Source organism: Phalacrocorax carbo, chromosome 1, assembly GCF_963921805.1.
Source record: "Phalacrocorax carbo chromosome 1, bPhaCar2.1, whole genome shotgun sequence".
NCBI classification, from domain to species: Eukaryota; Metazoa; Chordata; class Aves; order Suliformes; family Phalacrocoracidae; genus Phalacrocorax; species Phalacrocorax carbo.
Window position 1 is genome coordinate 45,744,880 of NC_087513.1, and position 22,162 is coordinate 45,767,041.

Below are 22,162 nucleotides of genomic sequence, written 5' to 3' on the forward strand. Positions count from 1 at the left end.
GGGTGTTCTAGAATTGGAATCCAGTGGCTCCATGGGGGAAATAGGGGCAGACAGAAACCGATTGCCCTGAACTGTAATTCTAGGTAACAGCCTCATGGTCCCTTCCCATCTTGTCTTTCCTTCTCCTCCCAAATTAATTATGAGTTTGATGAAGGGAATGGATGAAGTTTGAGTGATTCAGGATTAGTTCTGGGATCAGGGATGGGATTTCACTGTTCAAGAAGAGGGTGGGAACTAAGCAGTGGCTGGGTTCTGCCCCGGTCCAGCCTAATGGGAACATGTAAGATTCATTGCATTTGTGCTGTTTTCCAAAATTAAGGCTCATCATTAGAAAGACTGTAACAAAACTCTTCTCCTGCTTTCCCTCCCTGGCCTCAGCTGATAAAATGAGTACCAAAGTGGTGCTAGGTAGCTCTTTGTTCAGAAGAGCTAAAAGGACCTTGTTTTAGGAAATCGGTTGCAATACAATAAGGATTTCACTTTTATATGAGGAGCTTCTTAATATATGATCTAATTAAACATAATAACCTCTGACTTCTTTATCTCTGTAGTATAGAGCATTGCACCATCTTCTTCACTGTAAACCCATACCTGTAAAAATAGTTCAAGTATTATTACTGATAAGTGCATTGTTCTGTCTGAGCTTTTGCAACTTCTCCACTGGAATATTTCTGGCTATATTCAAAGAACGGTTTATCCACTTAAGCAAGGTTTTTTATGTTAATGCTAAGTAGGCAAGCCACTGAAATGCCCATGAAATAGGTAGAAAAAGTACTTGTACAATATTATATTTACAGACATATCTTTCTGTATTTGTGAGAGTTTCAGAAGTGTTCGGGGGACATGCCAATATTTGAATACTCTATTTCTCCTATAAAATCACTCTCCTAAAGCCAAGGAGTAATTTCTGTGTATATCAACACCACTGACCAACTTTCTTTGTCTTCTTTCCAATCATGGTTATATGGGAGTATATACTTAGACCTGATCTGCATGGCAGGCCTCTGCACTTACAAGTCCGTTTGTATAGGGGTTTGTACACCACACCAATGAAGTTCTTAATCTACCACAACTGAAAAAAATAAATAATCATGCTTTTAATTTCCTAGTATTAAAAAAAAACCTCCAGAAGTCTAGAACTAAAAAGCCTAATTATAATTAATTGAAAAGGTTTTCTGCAGAAGCTAGTGGCAGTGATTTGCATAAATTCTCATTAACGTGAATGATGTATTTTCTTCAAGATCCATTAAACAAGCTTTAATCAGCTGAGCTTGAAAAACATCACCATGAAACTTCAGTTTAAAAGTCATTACACAGCATCTAAAATAAGTTCTGAAAAATTACAAAAACATATCCAAGAGACATCAGCATCCTTCAGACAGTAAGAAGCCATGTAATAAATACCAAGAGGAAGGGTGGATTGTTGTTCCTGGCTTTAAGTTAATTCCACAAAGACAAAAACATGCCTGGTGGGAAGGAAGCCTTGTGTCACCAGCACAGTGGGGTGTCGTATCAGAGTGAGGTATCTGCAAACTACTACTGCTAGTTTCAAGATGAGAACACGATGGACTGGCAGGGGTGCTACAAGCTGTGGTACCTACCACCTCTGCCTTATGTCGTGGATACCCTACTGCAGGTTAGGGTTTCTTTTTTCTTTTTTAACCAGTTAAGCTGAACTGGCCATTAAAACGTTTATTTATGTATGCAACCTAATCATTTTTGTATATTTCTATTAACTTTTACTTTTCAGGATTAATTCAGATGCAGTCTTTCAGATCACAGATTCTAACTGGTTGGGTGTGCTGCCTTTACCCTGTGCTTAATGAACAACATTCCTTTCTGAGTTAGTCCACTTGGTGATAGGAGCTGCATGAAATTCAGTTTAGAGCAACCATTATCTTCTTTTAGCAATCTTTTGAGTACCAGGAAAGGTGGAGTGGCAGAACTTGGAGTTTCTGCTGTTCTTGGCAATGCTTTCCTCTCTTTATTTAAGGCCCTAAAGAAATGAGCACTCAAAAAAAATTATTCTACAAATAAATAATAATTCTGTTTTATTAATTGATTTTTGTTATTGCTGAGAGGTGCACTGGATTCCTTCCTTGGCATTTAGTGAGCAGTCATGCTTTTGTACCCTTTTCTGTTGCAGGAGCCAAATTTAATGCTTTAGATGTTGGCACTGAACCAACTTTCTAAAGCAGCAATTCCTAAATTGCAGTGTATGTATATGCACACTTGTATAATTTATGACTGTTCAAAGTGGTGGTTGGCCAGGCTGGAACTGGTACTGCTGAAATTGGTACCTGCCAACCTTTATTGTGGTACCTGGTCAAAAAAGAAATCGTCTGGATGTGGTCCCTGTTCTAGAAATTTTTGCTTGCTACTTTCTTCTTTTTGATGCTTATGGTGTAAAATATAGATATGGGGCCATGAATTTCGGGATGGATCAGGATGACTGCAATTAGTGAGTTCTAAAAATTTTGTTCTTTTTATCAGTTTAACACTTGCTGCCTGTGAGAGAGACCTTTTATGGTAAAAAGCAGTACCACTGGCAAGAAAATAGAGCAGTAAGTATAGCTTTTGTGTTATTTATGCTGGCAAGTTTGACTTCTATTTTCCCCTGCTCATCATCAGGCCTAACACTTTTTTTCCTGTTTGAATTTGTCTGGTTCGAGAGAGTTCAGCTGTGCAGGTAGAAATAGGATACACTGGTGTTTCCTTGTATTATGGAAACCTCTCTCAATTTAAAGGAAAAAAAAAGTTTGAAGCTGCTGAATGAACATGTAATTCATGATTAGTTTTGTGGCTCTGGAGCCCAGATTGAGAAACTGATTGTTTGTTTATTTAATAGCAGGGTGTCCTTAAGACTGCTGGCAAATGCCAGTTACTTTTGAATGTTCAAATCAGAATTTGTTTCTAACGTCCCCACGTCATTGTGGTATTCATGATTATATGAGTTAGCTGTTACAGCTTCTTTTTGTGACCCTGGAGATGAAAAAGAAAAAGACATTCATTATTTTTAAAAAAATTTCTTTTACAGTATGGTGACCTGAAGTACTTTCTATGTTTTCTGATAATTGTCACCATTATTTCTTATTTTATTATATTGGACAGTTTGTGTTTTGGTGTGTCTTTCTTTTGGCTTTGTAAAAGCATTTAGGTTCTTTATCTTATTATTGTAATTAAACTGCACCCAAAATGTTGCATGACTCATCTGTATTGGAAAATACACATTAAAATATCACTAGATAAGCTCCGTTTTGATGTTTTTCCCCTGTTGCTTAAATTTTTGATGCTTTTATGTCTTACCTAAAGAGCTAGTATCCCAAAGCTGACTGGCGTATACTAAGATTCAGCTGAACAGTTCCTTTAAATATTATGGGAGGTCTATAAGTGATGGGTGGCCCAAAACCCAAAGTCACCATTCTATTCAAATAAATACACAAAGAAAGTATGTGCAAGACCTTTAACTCTTACAGGAGCTTGGCTGTGTGCCATGCTTCTGACTTAATGGAATGGCTGATTTCAGGGTTGCCTGGGGCCACAACCACAAATAAGCATATATATCTCTGAGGTCATTGAAACCAACTTTATTATTTTCATAGCTATTGGAAGTAAGTCACCTGGCTTGATTTATACATAAAATTCCAGAATATCAGCCCACAGAAGTGACCTTTAATTTAAAACTTTTATCTGTTTTGTTGGCCTGTAACATTGGCCTGTAACATTAAAATAACAGCAGCTTGTGTCTCTAGATATACTATTTTATCTTTCTCAGTAGTTGATGGCTAAGCATTTGCTGTAAGTTTGGGACTCAAGTTGAATGTCTTCATGTGAAATGATCCTTACAGTCAGCACTGCTGCAGCTCCCAGTTAGACACAGTTCAGTTTCCAGAGGTGGGACTTCAAACTCTCAGCGAGTTTGAAAACATGATGGTGAGTTTTTGGGTTTCCTGTGGGCTCCCAGTGCCTCTCATGAGCCAGGACCTGCCTCTGTTCCACACTGATGTCTACAGACTTTTAACCTACGAGGCTAGAATTGAGAAGGAACTAGAGGGGGTGATGAAGTTGAATTGAATGAGGGAGGTATGGCTGATTAGATACAATGTCTGGGTAAATTCTTTCGGATAGCAGTATCTTGCTATCTCAGTATTCAGATTTCATGAAAAAAGCATGGCAATCTACACTGAAATCTTCATATGCCTTCAGTGCTTCATTGTCTTAGTGGATGGGATGTGTGGGTTGGATAACTGTATTATTTGCTACATGTCATAATTCATTTCTCGGTGTCTTTGTGCGTGCAACAACATGTTAGGAACCTGGGAAACTTATGATGCGTACACAGCATTGTATTATTACAAACAAGTAATTTCCTGTGGTGAGAAATCTTGAATTCCTGATTACTTTGTAACAAGATCAATGTAGAGCCCTAACAAAAAAAAAGAGAGGCAAGTCTTGTAGAGCAGAAACTGCTTATTCCTTATGTTACTCTAGGTTGGTTTTATTATGCAGAAATAAATACAACCTGCTGTTTTATATGATCTGGCAAATTATAATTTTCTTCATTAAACTTTCAGTCGCTTGTAATGCCATGGGAGACAGCAAAGAGGGAGCCTGAACTCTGAAGAGTTCTCCAGCTTTGTAGGTAATAGGTATGCGTTGTAGTTTATGTGAAGATTCAAATGGACTGTTGCTCTCTGGAAAAAAAAAATAGGGCATTACAATACTCTTTCTTAAATGATATATAAAAAACACATGTAGATCCCTAGCAGAAAACAGACTCTGTTCAAGCTCAGGCATGTGAAGTTGAAGCTTCTTCTCTCCAAGGTGAAATTCAGTACTTCTTCCATCCTTATGTGAGAAGCTGAGATATCTGAAGAAAATACATTTGCCTTGTCAACAAATGCAACAACACAATACCCACTGTTTTTCTCTTTTTGAAGTCTGAACCTGCTGATTGACCGCTCCAGGCATCCTGTTCTTGGGTTCCTTTGGGTCACCTTTGTTGCACTGAGTTGCATGTGTTTCTCTTAATCTACTCATGATTTACCCCCCCCCCCCCCCCCCCCATATTTTAAGTTTCTTCTTATTGTGATCTCAGCCAGTCCTTCTTTGAATAGAGAAGGCAAAATTATCACTGTCCATTAGCAGTGCTGGAATTTTGAGAGATAACTTACAACTTCTGTCTTAATAAAATACTACACATGAACTGTTTCTGCACAAACTATTTCTGTGTTCAATGTAGACTACTGAAAGAAGCAAACTGTTCACTTTTTTAAAGCTTTCAGTAATTTTCGTAAAGCTTTGTGTTCGATCAGCTTTCTTCTGTAGGTCTCTTTAGTCAGAACTTATAGCTGTTGTTGTCTGAAGGCCAGAGTTATGAAATACCATAACCTTTTGCAGCACTTGGGTTCCACCGCTACCAGGAAAAATGCAGTCCTCTGTTGCGCTGCTGTCAAGGATAGTTGGATTTAAATGTTCCAGCAGGGAAGTTAAGCCCTAGCAGTTAAACATTTGTTTGATCTTCCAGTAGATCTTCAGAGCTTCATATTTTAGAAGGATACTTCTTAAGAAAGTTAAACCTGTTTAAAAAAAAAAAAAAGGCTCACAAATCACTAGTGGAGAAAAGTGCAAGCAGTTGGCTAGCATAAAATTGGAGAGACGTGAAAATCTGGCACTGTTTCAGTTCAGTGCTAGCTGCTTTTTGTTGTTCAGCTTGACTTAGCTGTAGTGGTGTTGTCAGGAAGGTTGATCAGGTGCGTGATACTGATAATAACTTCATTTTACCTGAATTGCTATCTGAGACCATTTTTACTTACTGCCTGCCTCCCAACAGCTGCTCTAAAACATAGGAAGGAATGGTTTCTGGTTGTTTTATGTTTGGACGTCTAAAAAGTCTAGTGAAAGGCTGTAAAAGCATATGCCAATTGCAGTTGATTATAAAACTCTACTGGTTTCAGTGACATAAATTGGAGGTTATTCCAGTACTAATGTGGATTAACGCTAATGTAGCAAAAATCAGAATTTGTTCCTGTGTGTTCTGATAACATAATTCAACTAATTTGTCATTTCCTGGCTTTTTAGCTCAATCTTTGACAGCATCTAGTAAAATCCTCGAGAGTACACTTGGTGCGGACTTGCATAGAATGGCGACTATAAAGCCCGTATTTTCTTTCACAATAACTGTGATTAGTCTTTTTGATGTCACTCCCAGACTGTTGCTACTACCTGAGTGCTCTTAGACCAAGGAATTAAGAGAAAATAAAATTTATTTAAACACTGCTATGGTTTCAATTTCTAGTGTTTCACAATTGCACTGGCATGCCACAAAAGTCGGTTTACTCTAGTAGGTCCCTGTGTCTGGATAAGCTATTGAGACACAAAAATGAAACAAAACAGTAAAACTCATTTCAGCCTTTTTCAGTAGGATCAACACCTTCCACATGGGTGGGTGCCAGTCTGCTTGATTAAAGTATGTTTATGAAGGGCATCCCACAGGGCTCCTGTAAAGTTGGAGAGCTGGCAAGAGCCTAGTTCATTCATTCAGGACTATGCTGAATACTATTTGCTAGCAGTCATTACACATCTTTGTGGGACCAAATATTGTTTTTTAATTATCTGAATTGTTTTACTTTTTGATAGAATTTAGTTTTCATAAAAACTGATTTTGACATAAGTCTGTAGCAAGTTCTGGGTTTTTTCTGCTAAAAAAAAAAAAATACTTCCAGGAATTTGTCTGACACGTTTGTGGCAAGGGCTGAGGATAAAGGCTAACTCGGACTATCACAGATGCTTTCTAGACAGACTTTAGCCCCTGTATATATTCTGTGGGAATTTTGCTTAATAGGAATCTGAGAAGGAAAAGTGCTGCACTATTTTTTGATTTGTAATCCTCTGGAAAGATACTTCAAATATTTTAGTTGATTCACTGGTAAGTAAACTTATCATAACAGAGAAATGTAAGCATTGAGTTTTATCTCAAGTATATAGTAACATTTCTTGCTGCTTTTTCCATCAAGTTAAGCTTGCTTTGTTTTGTGTGTTTTCTGGGCTTTCTCTTTTTTTCCTCAGACTGTTTCACTGAAATGGCAGTACATCATCTTTGCTTCATGATTATGTAGCTAGACTTCGGAGCTGACTCTGAATAAATTAGATTTTTTTTAATCCTCATGGAGGATTCCCTTGCCCTCTTAATATTATTTAGTATCTGGCTATAAATAGGGCTATGACCACAATCACCTGTGACTGCATATAAGAAGTTGGTAAAATAGACTAGGAAGATAGTGGTGATTTTTGAAGACCAGTGGCATCTGTTTGATTCTTGAGACCAGACTGATTTCAGGAACGAAAAATTTTAAGTATTGTGTTTTCACTTACCCCTTTATTTGGAAGTTGCTGTCTAAAAATGGTACCTTTTGTAGTGTGTTAAGTTAATATATTTGTGGGCAATCTTTCATGTATGTAATTGGGCAACTTTTGAAGGCAGTTACACTAAAAATAGTACAGAAAAAGATGCTCAAGAGTTCTAGTTGCTTGCTATACAAAATAGTCTTTTAAGGCCTCAGCATAAACATCTGTGAGATACCAAAATGTGCTTAACCTAAATGGAAAATGCTTATTCTGTACAATATTATTAAAAAAACCAACCAACCAAAAAAAAGAAACAAAACACCCCACAAATCTGCTAGCATGATATCCTTTGGTTAGGAAAAGTGATGAGGGGATGTACAATTGGTGTGTGTCAGAACACTGGTTTTATGCATTATACATCTTATGGTGGGGCTGAACGGGGGAAGAGGAGACTTCTTGGAGACAGGAGAACTTTGAGTGGGCACAAATTCCACAGCTGGTTGTTTGTAGTGTGGCAGTGTCTGTGCTTAGCAGTTCTGTGGATAATGAAAGCCAGCGTGGGTCTGACTGCTCTCTGAATCTCTTGGTTCTTCAAGTGAAAAACATGAACACAACTAATGATCAGTCGGGGATTGCCACACACACAACCCCTCCCCTCAATAAGGACGTTTCTTCAATATGAGTTCTAAAGCCAGTATAAAGGTTAAATTGACCTCTGTGGATATGCATACATAAAATTGTTTTCACTAAACCAATTTTGATTAAACCTTTCAGTTAAGCCAGTGAAACTTTAAGTTTAGACCAGGTCTTGTGTAATGAAGGTCTTTTTTGGTGCTTAAATAAAAGGCTTGAAGAAAGGACCTTAAACAAAATAACTTGATGTGTTTCTTTATCCTCCCCCCCCCCAAAAAAAAACCAACCAAAATGGAGAGTGTCTGTATGTTACATTGTGGTTCCGTAGTTTCTCTTCTACTCATTATTTCTATATTTGTATGTGTACATGTTCGTGGGTATTCTCTGCAGTGCTTCACTAAAAATAAAAGTCGAGTGCCGCCTAAAAATTCTTTCAGGCTTTAAATTTAGAGTGTACAAGAGGCGTGGGTTTAGGCATAATCATGTACAATCTCCTTGAACTTTCTGAAAATGCTGTGTCAAAAAATAGACTGAATGGAGAAAAAAAAAGGTAATTTTCAAAAAATTAAGTTACTGAGCTTTTTCCCTCAACAGTGTCTGCAACGTACTGAAAAGAACAGAGAAGTGGATAGTCATGGGACTGATACATGACTGATAAACTCTGTTCTGTAGTGGTACAGTATGTGTGCTTCCATTTGCAGAGAACGGCTTAAAATGTGTGTGTCTTGGAAAGGCTTTACGTATATTCAGAATGTGGCTTGTGGAAAAAAAAATAATTTAGTTTAATATCCATACTATTAATCTGGTTAAGAAACTCACCATGTCTACTCTAACTACTGTATTCTCAAGCCTTAAAATTTCTGTCCTTGTACAGTTGTGAGTTGCTGCATGGTGAAATGGCAGAAATTATTTATGTTTTATTTTTTCAAAGGAAAGTGGGGAAGAGAAGTAGTACAGTGCCATATTCTACTGCAGAACAGTAAATCTAATAAGGCCTGCTGGGCCTACTTTTATCATCTAAAGTAGATTTGAAAAGGGCAGCAGAGGTTCCAACTATGAATTCTGACCATGCTTCAGAAGCTGGTATTACATGTATATATAAAAAAAAAACAAATTGTGAGTTATTGCCAGGCAGTAGTTTGGCACTGAAGTATATTTTAAAGAATAACTTTGAATGTGTATTTGAAAGAATATGTTATCGGGTAAATACAAAGTATCTTGACTTCTTAGAGGAACAGAATTAGCAAATTGGTGTTGTATGGTGTAGTCAGGAGAGAAGCTAGCTTATGAAACAGCTGTGCGAACAACAGAAAGCATTTTCTGGTTTAGGAATTTAAGTATTTTTTCAATAAATGTTTTTTTCACAGACCTACATTCATGCTGTGGTGAAGAAACTCAGGGAGCAGACACAAAGACAGGAGCTATTCTTCTCCCTCTGTTTTTATATGCTCCCTCCTGAGAGGAAACTGATGGTGTACCCCATTGTTCAGCATCAAAAAGTATTAATTACTTAGCTCTCTTCCCTCCAGTGTGCATTTTGTACCTGTGCATGAATAATCAAGTAGTACTATGCCAGGCAGTTGGTATTAATTAGGGTTTCAAATTTCATCTAGTCCATCTTTCAGTGTTTGCTATGTCTTAACAAAACTTTAAAGCTTAAACTGAGAGGGGGTAAGATGCACGTAGGGTTAATACTAAGGCCAGATTCTTTCAGCATATGAGGGCTCACTCTAGAAATGAAAAGGCTTGTACTATGGAGAATGATACAGTACAAAGCTTTTATAGATAGCTTTTGAAATATTTATGTTCTGGGTGGAAAAGATTTTTTTCAGGCCATCTCAACCTTCTTGTAACCAAAATGTTTTGAACCTTTAGTTACTTAAAGTTTTCAAAGCTCTTTTAGTCAATAAGAAAATCAATATGTGCAGCATACTTCAGTGTAGTTAAGGCAGCGCCCAAGAGCATTCAGTGTTATATGTAACTAGTGCCACCACTTCCTTCTTCCAAATAACACTGTGCATCTTCAGTCGCAAAGGTATAAAGTCTAGAGGTCTGCAGCTGATGGACTGCTGAATCATAGCCTGCTGGTGGATGGAGTCAACTACAGCTGATGGAGTTGTTCATGGAAATAAACAAGGAACTAGTTACCTTGCTTAGATGTCTCTTTTTTCCCCATTGCATTCTGCAAATTTATGTTGCTTATTTTAAAAGATGAATGCCTTTACAAGACCTTGTGCAGCTTAGAAAATCTTAGAAAGTCTATATGTCTTTATACTGTGGTACAAGGCCATAATCTTTTTCTGTGATTTCATTGTTTTCTGGAGGTTTTTTTTTTTGTTGATTTCTCTGTGTCTTTGTTTTTGGCAGCGGTTGTAATCATGTGAGGATATAGTTAGTGTTGACTCATCCATCTTTCTGTTCTGCTTATATCTAATTCAGGAAAGTCTCACCTAAGAAAGTTTTATGAGTAAAATGCTACTCACAGTCCTGTTACTTGTAGTTCCTGTTTGTTCTGGTACTAAACTGAAGTTGACTATGAAATTACTGCTATAGGACACTAATAGTCTGAAATATATACATAATATTATCATTTTTTAATATGTTCTCCTGAGGCCCTACATATTCAGTTAATATCGTTCACTAGCAGTTACATGAGATGGGAATATTATATTAAAAATACATTTTGTCTTCAGTATTTGAGCTGAGTTTGATGCATTCAGGTATTTGTATGCAGTTAGAAAAGGACCATACTATTGGCAGAAATGAACTAGGCACTAGTTTATTAGAACTTTATTTCCCTTTTGTGATATTAGGTTTTACTTTAATTTAAAATATTATTTGAACCTGGGTGTTCAATCTGTTTGGTACGTATAGTCCTATTCTCAGAGCCTAGCCAGCACGTAGGATTCTGTATATCACCTAGCTAGTTGTTACCCAGTATTTCCCATCTGAAAACAGCTGAGTTATTTAGCTGTTCCTTAGAGATTCACCTAAGAAGATTTGTTCTTAAGAGAAACTGAAAGCTGCAACTTGAAACTCAGCAGATGGACAGAATTTGGTCTCCTGGAGGTGTCCCTAGTTGATACACAGTATAGAGATATTTTTTTGAGAAGCGGCATGGATAAAACCTATTGCCTGCTAGATTTGTAGATAAATTCCACTTTCACACCTGTTGAAAAGGAATGAACTTTCATGCAGACCATGTAAGGCATAATTGCCACCAGAAATCTACCAGAAGGGCAACTAGTTCCCTTGAGTCTATGATTAAACATTTAAATAATGAGTTTTCATGTGCTTATGTTTATTACTTTCTTAAGACATCTCTATGTACTAGATAGTATCCTATCAATACAAACTACATGTATATTGTAGTCTGGTGCAAGTATGAGAATTGTGTTAAGTATGATGAGCTCTGCTTGGCCGCTTTCTGATCAAGCACCTGCCTAACAAGTAGCCTGGAAGTAGTTTGGAGTGGTAGACTCAGCTGCTCGGTGTTTTGGCGATGTGAAGCTGTTTGTACTCCAAAATTAGGGAGTGGCTGTGTTTTCAGGCTTGTTGTCTATACAACTACCATATAATCTTGAAAGCATCTGCAGGATGACTTGTTAAGGTCCAATGTGAAAATAACTCTAGGGTGCTTTCCCATTGCTATTTATGAAAAAGGAGTAAATGAAAAATATTCTAAAATGATCTTGAGGAAAAAACAATGAAGAACCTCCAAGCAGAGACTTGCCAGTCCATCACTACCTATCTGTTTTATGTGAGAGAGGGGCTGGTCAATGGCTTCCTGTGTGCACATTTGGGAGTTCTCTTTTTTCTTTCAAATATGTTCTCTACTTCAAATGCTGATGTTCATTCTCAGCATATGGGGACCATTAGCAATATTGAAGCTGGACATATGGCTTAACGCGTTAAATCACTTTAGAATGTCGCATCTGTTTTTTTACCCTGGTGTTAACACCTGGATCAGTTTAGCACTAGCGCAGAAGTTTAGGACACATATAGCTGTTAATTTTGAAAACATCTGGGATTTTTTTGTGTGTATGCATGTATATGTGCGTGTGTGAACTGCTGAATCTCTGGCATTTTTGCATTTGATTAAAAAAAAATCTTACTGAATTGTGCTAAAGGTGTGTACTGACCTGGGCAAATAAGTGGTTTATGGCAGGAAGATTCTTTCAGGTGGATTAGAAATTATGATTTTGCCTTTACAGCTTTTGTCTTTCTACAGACTTCCATTTTTGAGAATTGATAGCTGACTCTGATTCTTTTTTTTTTTCCCCCCCTTTCAAACCCATCCATTTGTTGTACACTGAATAAGATATCCCACTCTCCCGGGATGCGTGAATTGGGCAGGCATTAAAAATTGAAGAAAGCAAGTTCCCTGACTGAGTCTGCAAACCTTATCTGAGGCTGCTTGAAAGTAAAAATGCCAATTGTGTTGGAGCTTTGAAAAATGACTTTCCCTGGTGACCTGCTGCCTCTTAGCAAGAGCGCAGTTTACAGCTCTGTTTAAGAGTGATGAGTGCAGTTGGAGAGTTCCTCTTGTTATGCCCATTATCAAGATTGGACTAATCTGCGGGACATAACCTGAAGGTAAACTGTGAGTGAAGGAGAAGACAAGGCTAATAAGGCATTTTGTAGTTTCCTTTATCCCAGAGTCTTTCCTGGAGCCAGCAATTAATATTATTTGCCATCCGCAGAGAGCCCCGGTTGCTGCCAGTGTGGGAGGCTTTACAAAGGACATGTCAGCGCTACCTGCCAGGCTGCGAAGAGGGACTGCTTTCAAAATTGCCGTTGAAATCCGCGGCTAAGCATCACTACTGCAGCAGAGTTAACAGCTTGTTAATTTAGTAATTAAAGAAAAACAAGGTCTTGCCCCAGCCAGGAGCAGGGCAGCCGGGGGGCATGGGGGGCAGGCACAGCCCCGGGCATTGGGCACCTCCCCGGGGCTGAGGCCAGGCCGGGATGTGGGCCCAGCTCGGCCCATGGCCTGGCAGGGCAGGGCTGTGGGGAGCTGGATACCAGCCCTGCTGCGGCGTCACTGGGGCAGGGGCTGACACCCCCAGTGGGTGACATGGGGTCCTGGGCTGTGGGCAGGTGGGGGGAGCCCGTGAAGGGGGGGTCAGGACTGTCAAGGCTTATTAGTGCTCTCAGGGTCCTGACATGAGCAATTTAGTACCATTTATTTTTAGTCTTCTATTTTATTAGAAACAAAGCTTGTATTTCTCTCCCCTTCACTGAGATAAACATTTAATTTCATGGTTTTTCTTGTCAGTGTGTTACGCAGCCAGGTTGGGGACACAGATGGGCATGGCCCAGCTGGTTATGTGTGGGCTGGACTCGGCCCACTGGCTGTTTCCATCTGACCCTCAGTAATGATGCCCAGGATGTTGTCCTTAGTGTCACCGAGACCTGTTTTGCTTCTACTTTTGAGGGTGAAATGAGACAGAGCTGCCTGGCTCCGATATCTCAGGTGCTCGTAATCCTGCATCCTCCTGCTCAGTCAAGTATAATGTTGGCCAAGTGTGTTTATTATCACATTTTATAATGTGAAACGTTATATATTTGTTGAATGTTAACAAGCAACTGATGTGAGACTTGGCTTTGGTGTAAGACATTTAGCCTTGCTCTTGTAGTAGACTTTTCTAATATCCCAAAGCATTTGCTAGGCTTTTTTTTCCTTTCATACATTTAGCAAAAAAATAACCACATGGAAAGAACTTTTAACTTTATTTTACATTTTGACTCATAGAGAATACAAAATTTGGCCTGACTGAACCATGGGGTAAGCTGGAACTGGCAGCTTCTGTAGTTTTCATGCTGACTGGAAGGTACTAGAATCTGTTGCTTTTACATGCACAATGAACTAGGAGTATTTCAGAATTGCTTGCTGAAATCCATACCCAAATACAGGGTGATCAATACTGTATCTTCAAGCCTTCCTTCCTTTTGATTTTTATTTTTCAAAATTTTAATATGAATAGGACTGAAGAGGAAAGGATCAGGGTTGCATCAAGTTTGTTGCTAAGGCTGTAAATAAAATTTGACTGAATTGATGCCTTCAGAACATACAGTAGGTTTCTTTATGATTTGGAGAAAAGCGGTTTACTTTTGATGGGGAATAGTCCCATATAAGCACGTACTGCGTGAAAATCATGGGTGTGACAGCTGTTCACTTAGAGGAGGAGGGCTGGTCTTTTTGCTTAACAAGTGTAGCGGTGTAGCGTGGAGTCGTTTTATACATGTGTACTGAGAGCTGCAGTTCAGTGGTCATTTGTGTTTTTTTTCTTTTAAAGTGGTTACAAGGCTTCAAGTATTGGAAGTGGCCAGATTTGCAAAAGATATAATAAAATGTACCATTTCCTGGGAACAACCTGTGCACCGTCTAGGCTCTTTGTAGCAGAATGCTCTGCCTCAGGGGAGGGCAGTTGCACTGGCAATATTACTGCCACTTAATTCTTTAGTATTTCTCCAAGATAAAACATCTTTGCAGTTCAAGGTTTCAGCTGTAAATCCTGACATCTGATAGCCATTCTTAGCTATGCTCACTGTTTGGGAGTCTGTAGTCTAATGTAGTATGTTTTTCGCAGAGAAAGGACTCTTTCTAGCCTAACACCTGCTTTATTCTTGATGAATTCCTAGTTTTCTTATGGTGAGTCTGAGAGTGATACTACAAACTGAAATCACAAACAGAGGACTTAGATTTCAGGAAAGGGCTACACTGAAGGACAAGATAAATAATGTGAAAACAAAGATCTTGTTTTCTTCTAGTGTTCTTTTGTGACTGGACTAAAATGAGAAAAATGTGTGTGGGGTTGGGAAAACAAATACAAGCAACCCGATCCACTGCATAAGCAGAAGTCAAAATGAAAATTTTCAAGTATTCTAGAAAGCATCATCAGATCTTTAAAGGATTTAAGCTGACCTCTCCATAACCTCCATATGTGTAGAGACAAAAGGACATGCGGGAGAGGAAGCGTGTCTGAAAGCATTACAGCAATGTGCTCTGGACAATGGAAATGCTGAGCTGTGTGGTATTCAGAGCATTTGCATGGAGATTCTGTGGCATAGTATATCAGCGTTTGAGCACTTTTCCTTACAGAACAAGACAACATTCCTGAAACTAATACCATAAAAAAAATGAGATTTGGATACAGGTTCCAAGGGACTTGTTTTATTGGGGGTGAGAAGGTGAGGGGAGTCTTGGAGTATGAATTAAGAGTGGTGCGTTTCAAACGTGGGCCTGAGTTTCACATCAGTTTTCTTTCTTCATCTGCATTGAAAAATTGTTAATCATGAGAAGATCTTTATTGGAAAGGCAAAAAGAGGGAATGATTAAAGAATTAGATATAAATAATCTCTCTTGTTTACTATTTATAATAGAATAGTCTTGAGCTGGCTGGATTCTTAATTACTCTGGCAAAATAAACGTTTTAAGCTTAATGTAAATGAGTTAAGCTCAGTAGTAACAGCAGTGCATCTTTAAAGAATTGCTTAAACACAACTTTGGATATGAAAGCAGCTAACTAATTAAATTCTAGTCATCTTTTTGCACTAAGCAGGTCTCGCACCTTCTCCCACAGCATAAATTTTAAATGCAAATTATTTGATTTGTACAAACATTATAGGGGACAGATTTTTACAATACTGAATTAGACATGGAGACTGCTAATGGCTGGCACCAGTCCTTGCCGGGGTGGTTGGAAACATAAATGCTGAATGCTGCAGCATTTTTTTTTCCAAGCAAGCTGATACAGACTTGAATTCATAAGCTTATACAACCTATGTATGTTTTTGCCTCACTTGTAAATATGAGCAATTTAAAGGGAACGTATATCGTAATCTGTAAAATCTTCTGCCGTCTGCCTCCAGCAAGGTGTTAGCAGAAAAAGTTGTCAGTCAAAATTTATGAGACAGTTGTGGGAGTGGCTGGTACAGTACCAGAGATTTGCATGCTCCTACTGACTTCTGTATTTATTGTTCATCCACCTCAGTGAGATTCATTCCAACATCTAAATTAAAATTCCAATATAAAAGGCCAGTTGGGTTTTAGTTCTGAATTACTGGAGGATCCGTTGTTTCAACAATAATGTTTGTCAGTTTTTCATATTTCTTTTACATTTTAATTATAACTCATCAAATCTTAACCGATTACTCCTGGGTTAGACTCAGAAGACTGTCACTGAAGGGTGTTTTAATTTAATGGAAGCAGCATAACATCTGTTTCTAATGTTTTAAAAGCCAATTTATATGGAAATTTTGCTTTATCGAGAAGTCAAAAGATATGTAGTTTTCTAACACCTCCCATAAAAATTCAAAACTTGAATTAAAGCAGCACCAAAGCAGTGCCATTCTTTCTTGTGGTAGCAGCGTGATTGCATTTTCACAGCCTTTCATTTGTACCCTTTTCCTTCTGCTGAAATGAAGTTTTTATTTGTCTTTTGTAGTCGAGCTATCAAGACAAACCAGGACCTTCTGCCTGAGACGCCGTGGACCCATATCTTCTACAATGACTTTTGGGGGACACTGCTCACTCACAGTGGGAGCCACAAGTCATACAGACCTCTCTGCACGCTCTCCTTCCGCATTAATCACGCTGTCGGAGGGATGGACCCGTGGGGCTACCACCTTGTAAACATCCTGTTACATGCTGCAGTCACAGGCCTTTTCACAAACTTCTCCAGGATCCTGTTTGGGGATGGGTACTGGACCTTGATAGCAGGCCTGCTGTTTGCATCTCATCCAATCCACACGGAAGCCGTAGCGGGGATTGTAGGGAGGGCAGACATTGGAGCCTGCCTCTTCTTTCTGCTTTCCCTGATGTGTTACGTGAAGCACTGCTCTACCAGAGGTTCCTCACCGAGTACTTGGGGCTGGATCTTGGGAGCGGGGCTGTGTGCAGGATGCAGCATGCTGTGGAAGGAGCAAGGAGTGACTGTTCTGGCCATTTCAGCAGTGTACGATATCTTTGTATTTCATCGGCTGAAAATGCATCAGATCATTCCTGCTTTATACAAGGTGAGTCTCCCATAAGCTATTCGTTAGGCACCGATCACTGTTAAACAGGTGCTAGATGAGTTTTTCAAGTACACAATAATTCTTAGTAGTTTAGTCAACTCCCAAAAATAAGCACAGATGTCTAATGCTGAAAGAACATTTTAAAGCAGTTTAGCATGGGATTTTACATTTTGTTTAAACAATGTGTTGTTATCCATTGCTATTACTTGACGCTGGGGATGTATTTTTTTCAATTACTTTCCTTGCTTCCACCAGCTCCCTCCACATTCTGTTTACCGTCAAGCACTGGATATCTGGCTGCCTTTTGCAAATAATTCATTCATGCTCTTATCCTCATGTATCTTGCAAACTCAGCTTAGTTTGGTCGGGCGTGCAAGTGCGGCAGCTTGGTATCATCTATAGGCTCCCTGAGGCAAAGATAGAGCTCTTACCGTAGTTTAACAGAAATGCGTAGGACCTCGGTGCATGCCTTCGGCATGTATTTTTTCTCCCCCTAGTAGGAGCTATGACTCAAATGTATTACTGCCTTAACAAAATAAGTATTTCTCAGTTTTTTAACTTCTTGCCCAAGAACAAACGAGTAAAATAAAAAAAACAAACAAGGCCACCAAAACCCTGACTTTCCTCTCCCAAAACCACATGTATTTTAGTGGTACCCAGAAACCCCAGCTGAAATCAAGACTCATTTACATCAGATGCTGTACAAATGAGTAAGCTGAGTATATGTAATTTTATTTTCAGTGCAATGGCTTTCTTTCAGAAAAATTACTGACTTAACAGAAGGAGAATATTTGAGATATGTGTTTGCACATTTTTCAGTGAGACGTAACCAAGAAAAGCAACAAAACAAAATAAGGCTTTGCAATCTATCTCAAACACCATGATTTTAAAATTTTCATTTCTCACTCAAATGAATTGAAAATAAATTGTAGATTTTTATAAAGTGATGCTTTCCACTTGTAGAGTATAGAATACGTAGCTGTAGTATGCAAGGAAAATAAAAAAACCAAGTAGTCTCTGGTAGTTCCTTCATAAACTACTGTTACATGTTGATTTAGTTAATCATGCCCTTTTCTGACAAAACTGAAAAGAACACAATAATCACTTTTTACTTTTTTTTTTTAAAATCACGTATATTTGACTATGTAGGGCCTGCTGAATGCCAGTGGCCAAATACTGTATGTTACATTTACACTCAGTGTTAGGTGCACAACCACCAGTAAACTAATTAACTTTTCTTAAAAAGTGCATCTGTAACAGCAAGTGTAATTTTGAAAGATACAGGATGAGATTTTATGAAGTGCTTCAAGGAATTTAATTCATAACTCGAGCGTTGGCCTATCCTATAGAATTAAACAATGGTAAAACAGTCATATGGCACAAATGAAATTCTGAATACCTTGTGCATGACTTCAGACCAAATCATAGCCTCTTGTCATTGCATCCTGCAATGACCAAGACACAGCCATAGAGCTAGGAAGTTTTTTATCACAGATAGTCATTGCTCAAAAACAAAACCTTTGCAGATGGTAGGGAAAAGCCTTTTCTTCCTTTTCCCCTTTTTCTGCTTCAGGGACAGGGTAAAATTGGTTTAGAAGAGACCTAAGTGACACAGGTGAAATATAACCTTCTACATCCTAACTCTGTGAACGCAAGGCCTTTCTTCTACATTTGGACACAAGGCTTCTGCATTTTTTTTTTTCACTCTGCATCAGAATTTTGTCTTGGACAGCAAACTAGTGTCAATGCCTCAATTTTTTTTTCTATCAGTAATGATAGAAATAATAATCCTGTGCTCTGTAGATTACAAATCCTTAAGAAGAATGGACTCTAGCTGGAGGGAATTTTATGGGGAGGGACCACAGTGAACAAAAATAGAAATATTTTGCTTAATATGCCAGAAATGTATTTCATAATTCACTAAATTACTAGACTATCATTTCCTTGCACATCTGTTCAAGCTGAATGCTGCTAACCAAATTTTACCCGACTGAGCAGAGGCTTCTGTAGCATTCATTTACAGTGATAAGGAGCTCAGCTGGAAGCTTCAGTTACAAAGTATCTTCAGTGAGCCTTCTTTTGTACTTTGTTTTACAAAAATCATTCACAAATTACATAAATTTTTGTAAGAACGTATTTTCCTGCAGGGCTTGGAATGCCAGGAATAACTTAATAAACCTAGCCTGTTAAGAAAAGTGTTTCTCTTTGAGTACTTGCCTGTAAAATCTTTTGTACTCCAGCTTTGCATGGACTCTACCTTTAGCATAGCAGTTTCCTGTTTCCCAGCGCTCCATGGGAAGTAGAGGAGTGAAATACAAGCCTTTTGTAAGGATAATCAATGTAAATTAAAGATAAATAATGGCAGGTGTCTCAAAGAGGAACAAAGGTGGTGCCTCAAAAGCAAATTAAAGCCAATGCTTCACTCTTCTGCAGAGCTTCACGCTGTATAATAAAAGCATTATGATTTACCTAAAAAAGATACTGAAAACAATTATTCTAGTGCATTGCCGCCTTTTCAGTCAGTATTATCTGAAGCACTTTCTCACTGTGTTTATATTTTCTTTGGTCTTTGTCTTTTACCCTTTCTTGTAAAGTACTGTTTGAAGAATGTTCGTGTTAGTGAGGCTGTCTCTGGCCTGCTCCATCTGAAGACTGGAAGTTGTTTTTGTGGAGGATGTTATTTAGTTGATATCAATGGATAATTTGAGAACAGCCAATGGACTTGGATTTAAGAAATTTGGGTTTGGATTCTACTGTGTCTGACCAATGTTTGACAAGTCCTGACCATGAAGGCAAATTAGATGCTGTCCTGTTGATTTGAAATTACTTCTAAAATTTATTTTAACGTAAGTTCAAGGTGATTATGCTGTAAGATTGGCATTTTAACGTGACATCCTGACTCTTCTGAAATCATTAGTAAAAACAGAGCTAAGTTTTCTTACTAAAAGCTTAGGTTTTAGTTTGATTCTGTGTGTGTGTGTACATACAATGATAAAGACAAGTGGTTATTTTTGCTTTGCCTTGTTTTTCTTTAAGTTTTGTATTTAAAATAATCAAGATAAAAACCAGTATGTAGCCAGCAGATTAATTTTTGCATTATGCAGAGTTAAAGCACAGACTCAAACAAAAACGAGGAAAGCTTTTAATTCTTGATCTCTTTGGGATCATTTGTGTGTTGCCTTTTTCTTGCTGCTGCTTTGGCCTTAAATAAAATGTGCCCCTAGTAAGAAATGACAAATTCTTTCTTCCTAGAACAAACTGTAAAATCTCCCTAAGCAAGCAAAATCAACTTTTGGATTGAGGAGGGGTGTTTTTAAATTTTTTTTTCTTAAAGTTGTTGCCTACCCTTTTTGCTTGAAAAGACATTCCTTTGTTGTAAATTGCATGAGACCAAAGTAGCCATCTACAGATGAGTCATCCTGTGTTATCCAATTGGCTTGAGCATTTCAAAAACTGCAGTAGGGTTTAAACCAAAACAAAAAAAACCCTCCCACCAAACCTACCAAACAAACCCCTATCTTGTCAGAGGACTCAGAATGCCTGGACAATTGGAAAGAATTGTGTCCATTTACCTGTTCTGGAATTTGTGTTTTCCTAGTGTAAACACTTGGGGAGGGCAACTGGGGGGAGAAATGGGGGGAAGGCATCAAAAAGGGCAGTCCAGGAAAAAGTTATGGCCTATTGTAGAGTGTTGGAGTGTATAAGTGTAGAATGGAGCCAAGGAAGAAAGGGAAATAATTTTAGGAGGTGGTTAGCTTAGGTCTGTACTTAAATAAGCAAGCATTAACAATATGAAACTGAATGCAGGGTAAACAGCATGGCACTGTAGCTTTGTAATGGAATGGTAGAAAGGAGCTACCTCTTTCAGTCTACCTAACCTTAAGCTAACCTCTGTCCAGCTGAGCTGGCACAACCTTTTCCTAGGCTGTGCTGCATATTAGAACCAAAAGGAAATGCAGGTAAAAAATAACCCTTAACCCCCACCCCCCACCCCCAAATATCCCAGATATACATCTAGGAGTTATTTTAAGCCTGAATCAATTTAGTTATATCCAGTCCTCATCATTGCCCTACAGACAGCTGCACTGGCAAATCCTGAGAGGAAAGCTGGGGTGTGGGGGCAGGAACAAGGAGAGGAGAGTGAGGGATTTGGGGGAGTGGGTGGTTAAGGACTTGGGCTGGCTTGCTGCCAGACTATGGCTTTTGGCTTCTATAAACCTTTTCAGAATATACCACTGGGAAAACTGAGACATAATTAATTCTGTTTAAAGAACAGTAAAACCACTGACCTTCAGGATGGTCAGTGAAGGATGAGCTGGTAAAAGCAGCTTTAAAAATGCACCAGCAGATGGTAGGAGATGGCAGTGGGGTGACAAGCCTGTTTTTTTCCAGTTTGTTCTCATCTTTGGGCTGGCTGTCCAATAAATACAAAATGGTGGCTACTACACGAGACCAGTAGCTGTTTACTGGGCTCACACATATTATCATGTGAGTCCTGATTTGCCACATCAAGTACACGACAGCATCCCAGTGCGATTTGAGTAGACTGGCAGGGCTTCTGAACAAGGCAGCTGCAGAGCAGGACCACCAGTAGAGCAGATGAATATTACCCCTTATTTAGAAGCTATTCTTAATGCGCTTTAAAAATGTATATCGTAGCTACTTATTAAACTATCCAGCTCTTTTCCCTGTCATCTGCGCATTGGTTGTTCAGTAGAACTTGGCTGCTGATTTTTTTCCTTTTGCCAAGTCTTATATTCCTGTCTGCTTGTGATGCTCTCACTCTGGCTGGCAACATTGTCAGTCTGGACCCCATTTCATTTGGTTAGCTCTATTTTATTCTGTCTGACTTGCTTTCGAAGCGCATGCTGACAAGAATGTATTCACTGTCTTTAAGTCAGCAGATTTTGATGGAAGTGTATTTATTGTGGTTGTAAATGAGTTGTCTGAAATGAGAGCAATTAAAAAAAAAAGTGGTGCTCTACTGGGGCAAAGCATTCCTTATGGAAGAAAGTTAGGCTTTTTGATTTTTTCAGCATTTTAGACTTTGAGTAATTTCCAGTATAAGTTGCGTAGCAGGTATGCAGATTGATTGAGTTGTCATGTATCATAGGTATCAGATGATTGTATCTGTCAGCAGCTAGACTTGCACGCATTAAAC

The 22,162-nt window shown here is 38.6% G+C and overlaps 1 protein-coding gene across 2 annotated transcripts in view; it reads left to right on the forward strand.

Moving 5' to 3' along the window:
- TMTC2 (transmembrane O-mannosyltransferase targeting cadherins 2) overlaps positions 1-22,162 on the forward strand; it is a 260,675-nt gene that overhangs the window by 84,549 nt on the left and 153,964 nt on the right. For both annotated transcript variants that reach the window (XM_064450359.1, XM_064450367.1), the window contains exon 2: positions 16,431-17,001. In XM_064450359.1, the coding sequence (XP_064306429.1) occupies positions 16,431-17,001 (571 nt within the window). The remainder of the gene's footprint in view (positions 1-16,430; positions 17,002-22,162) is intronic.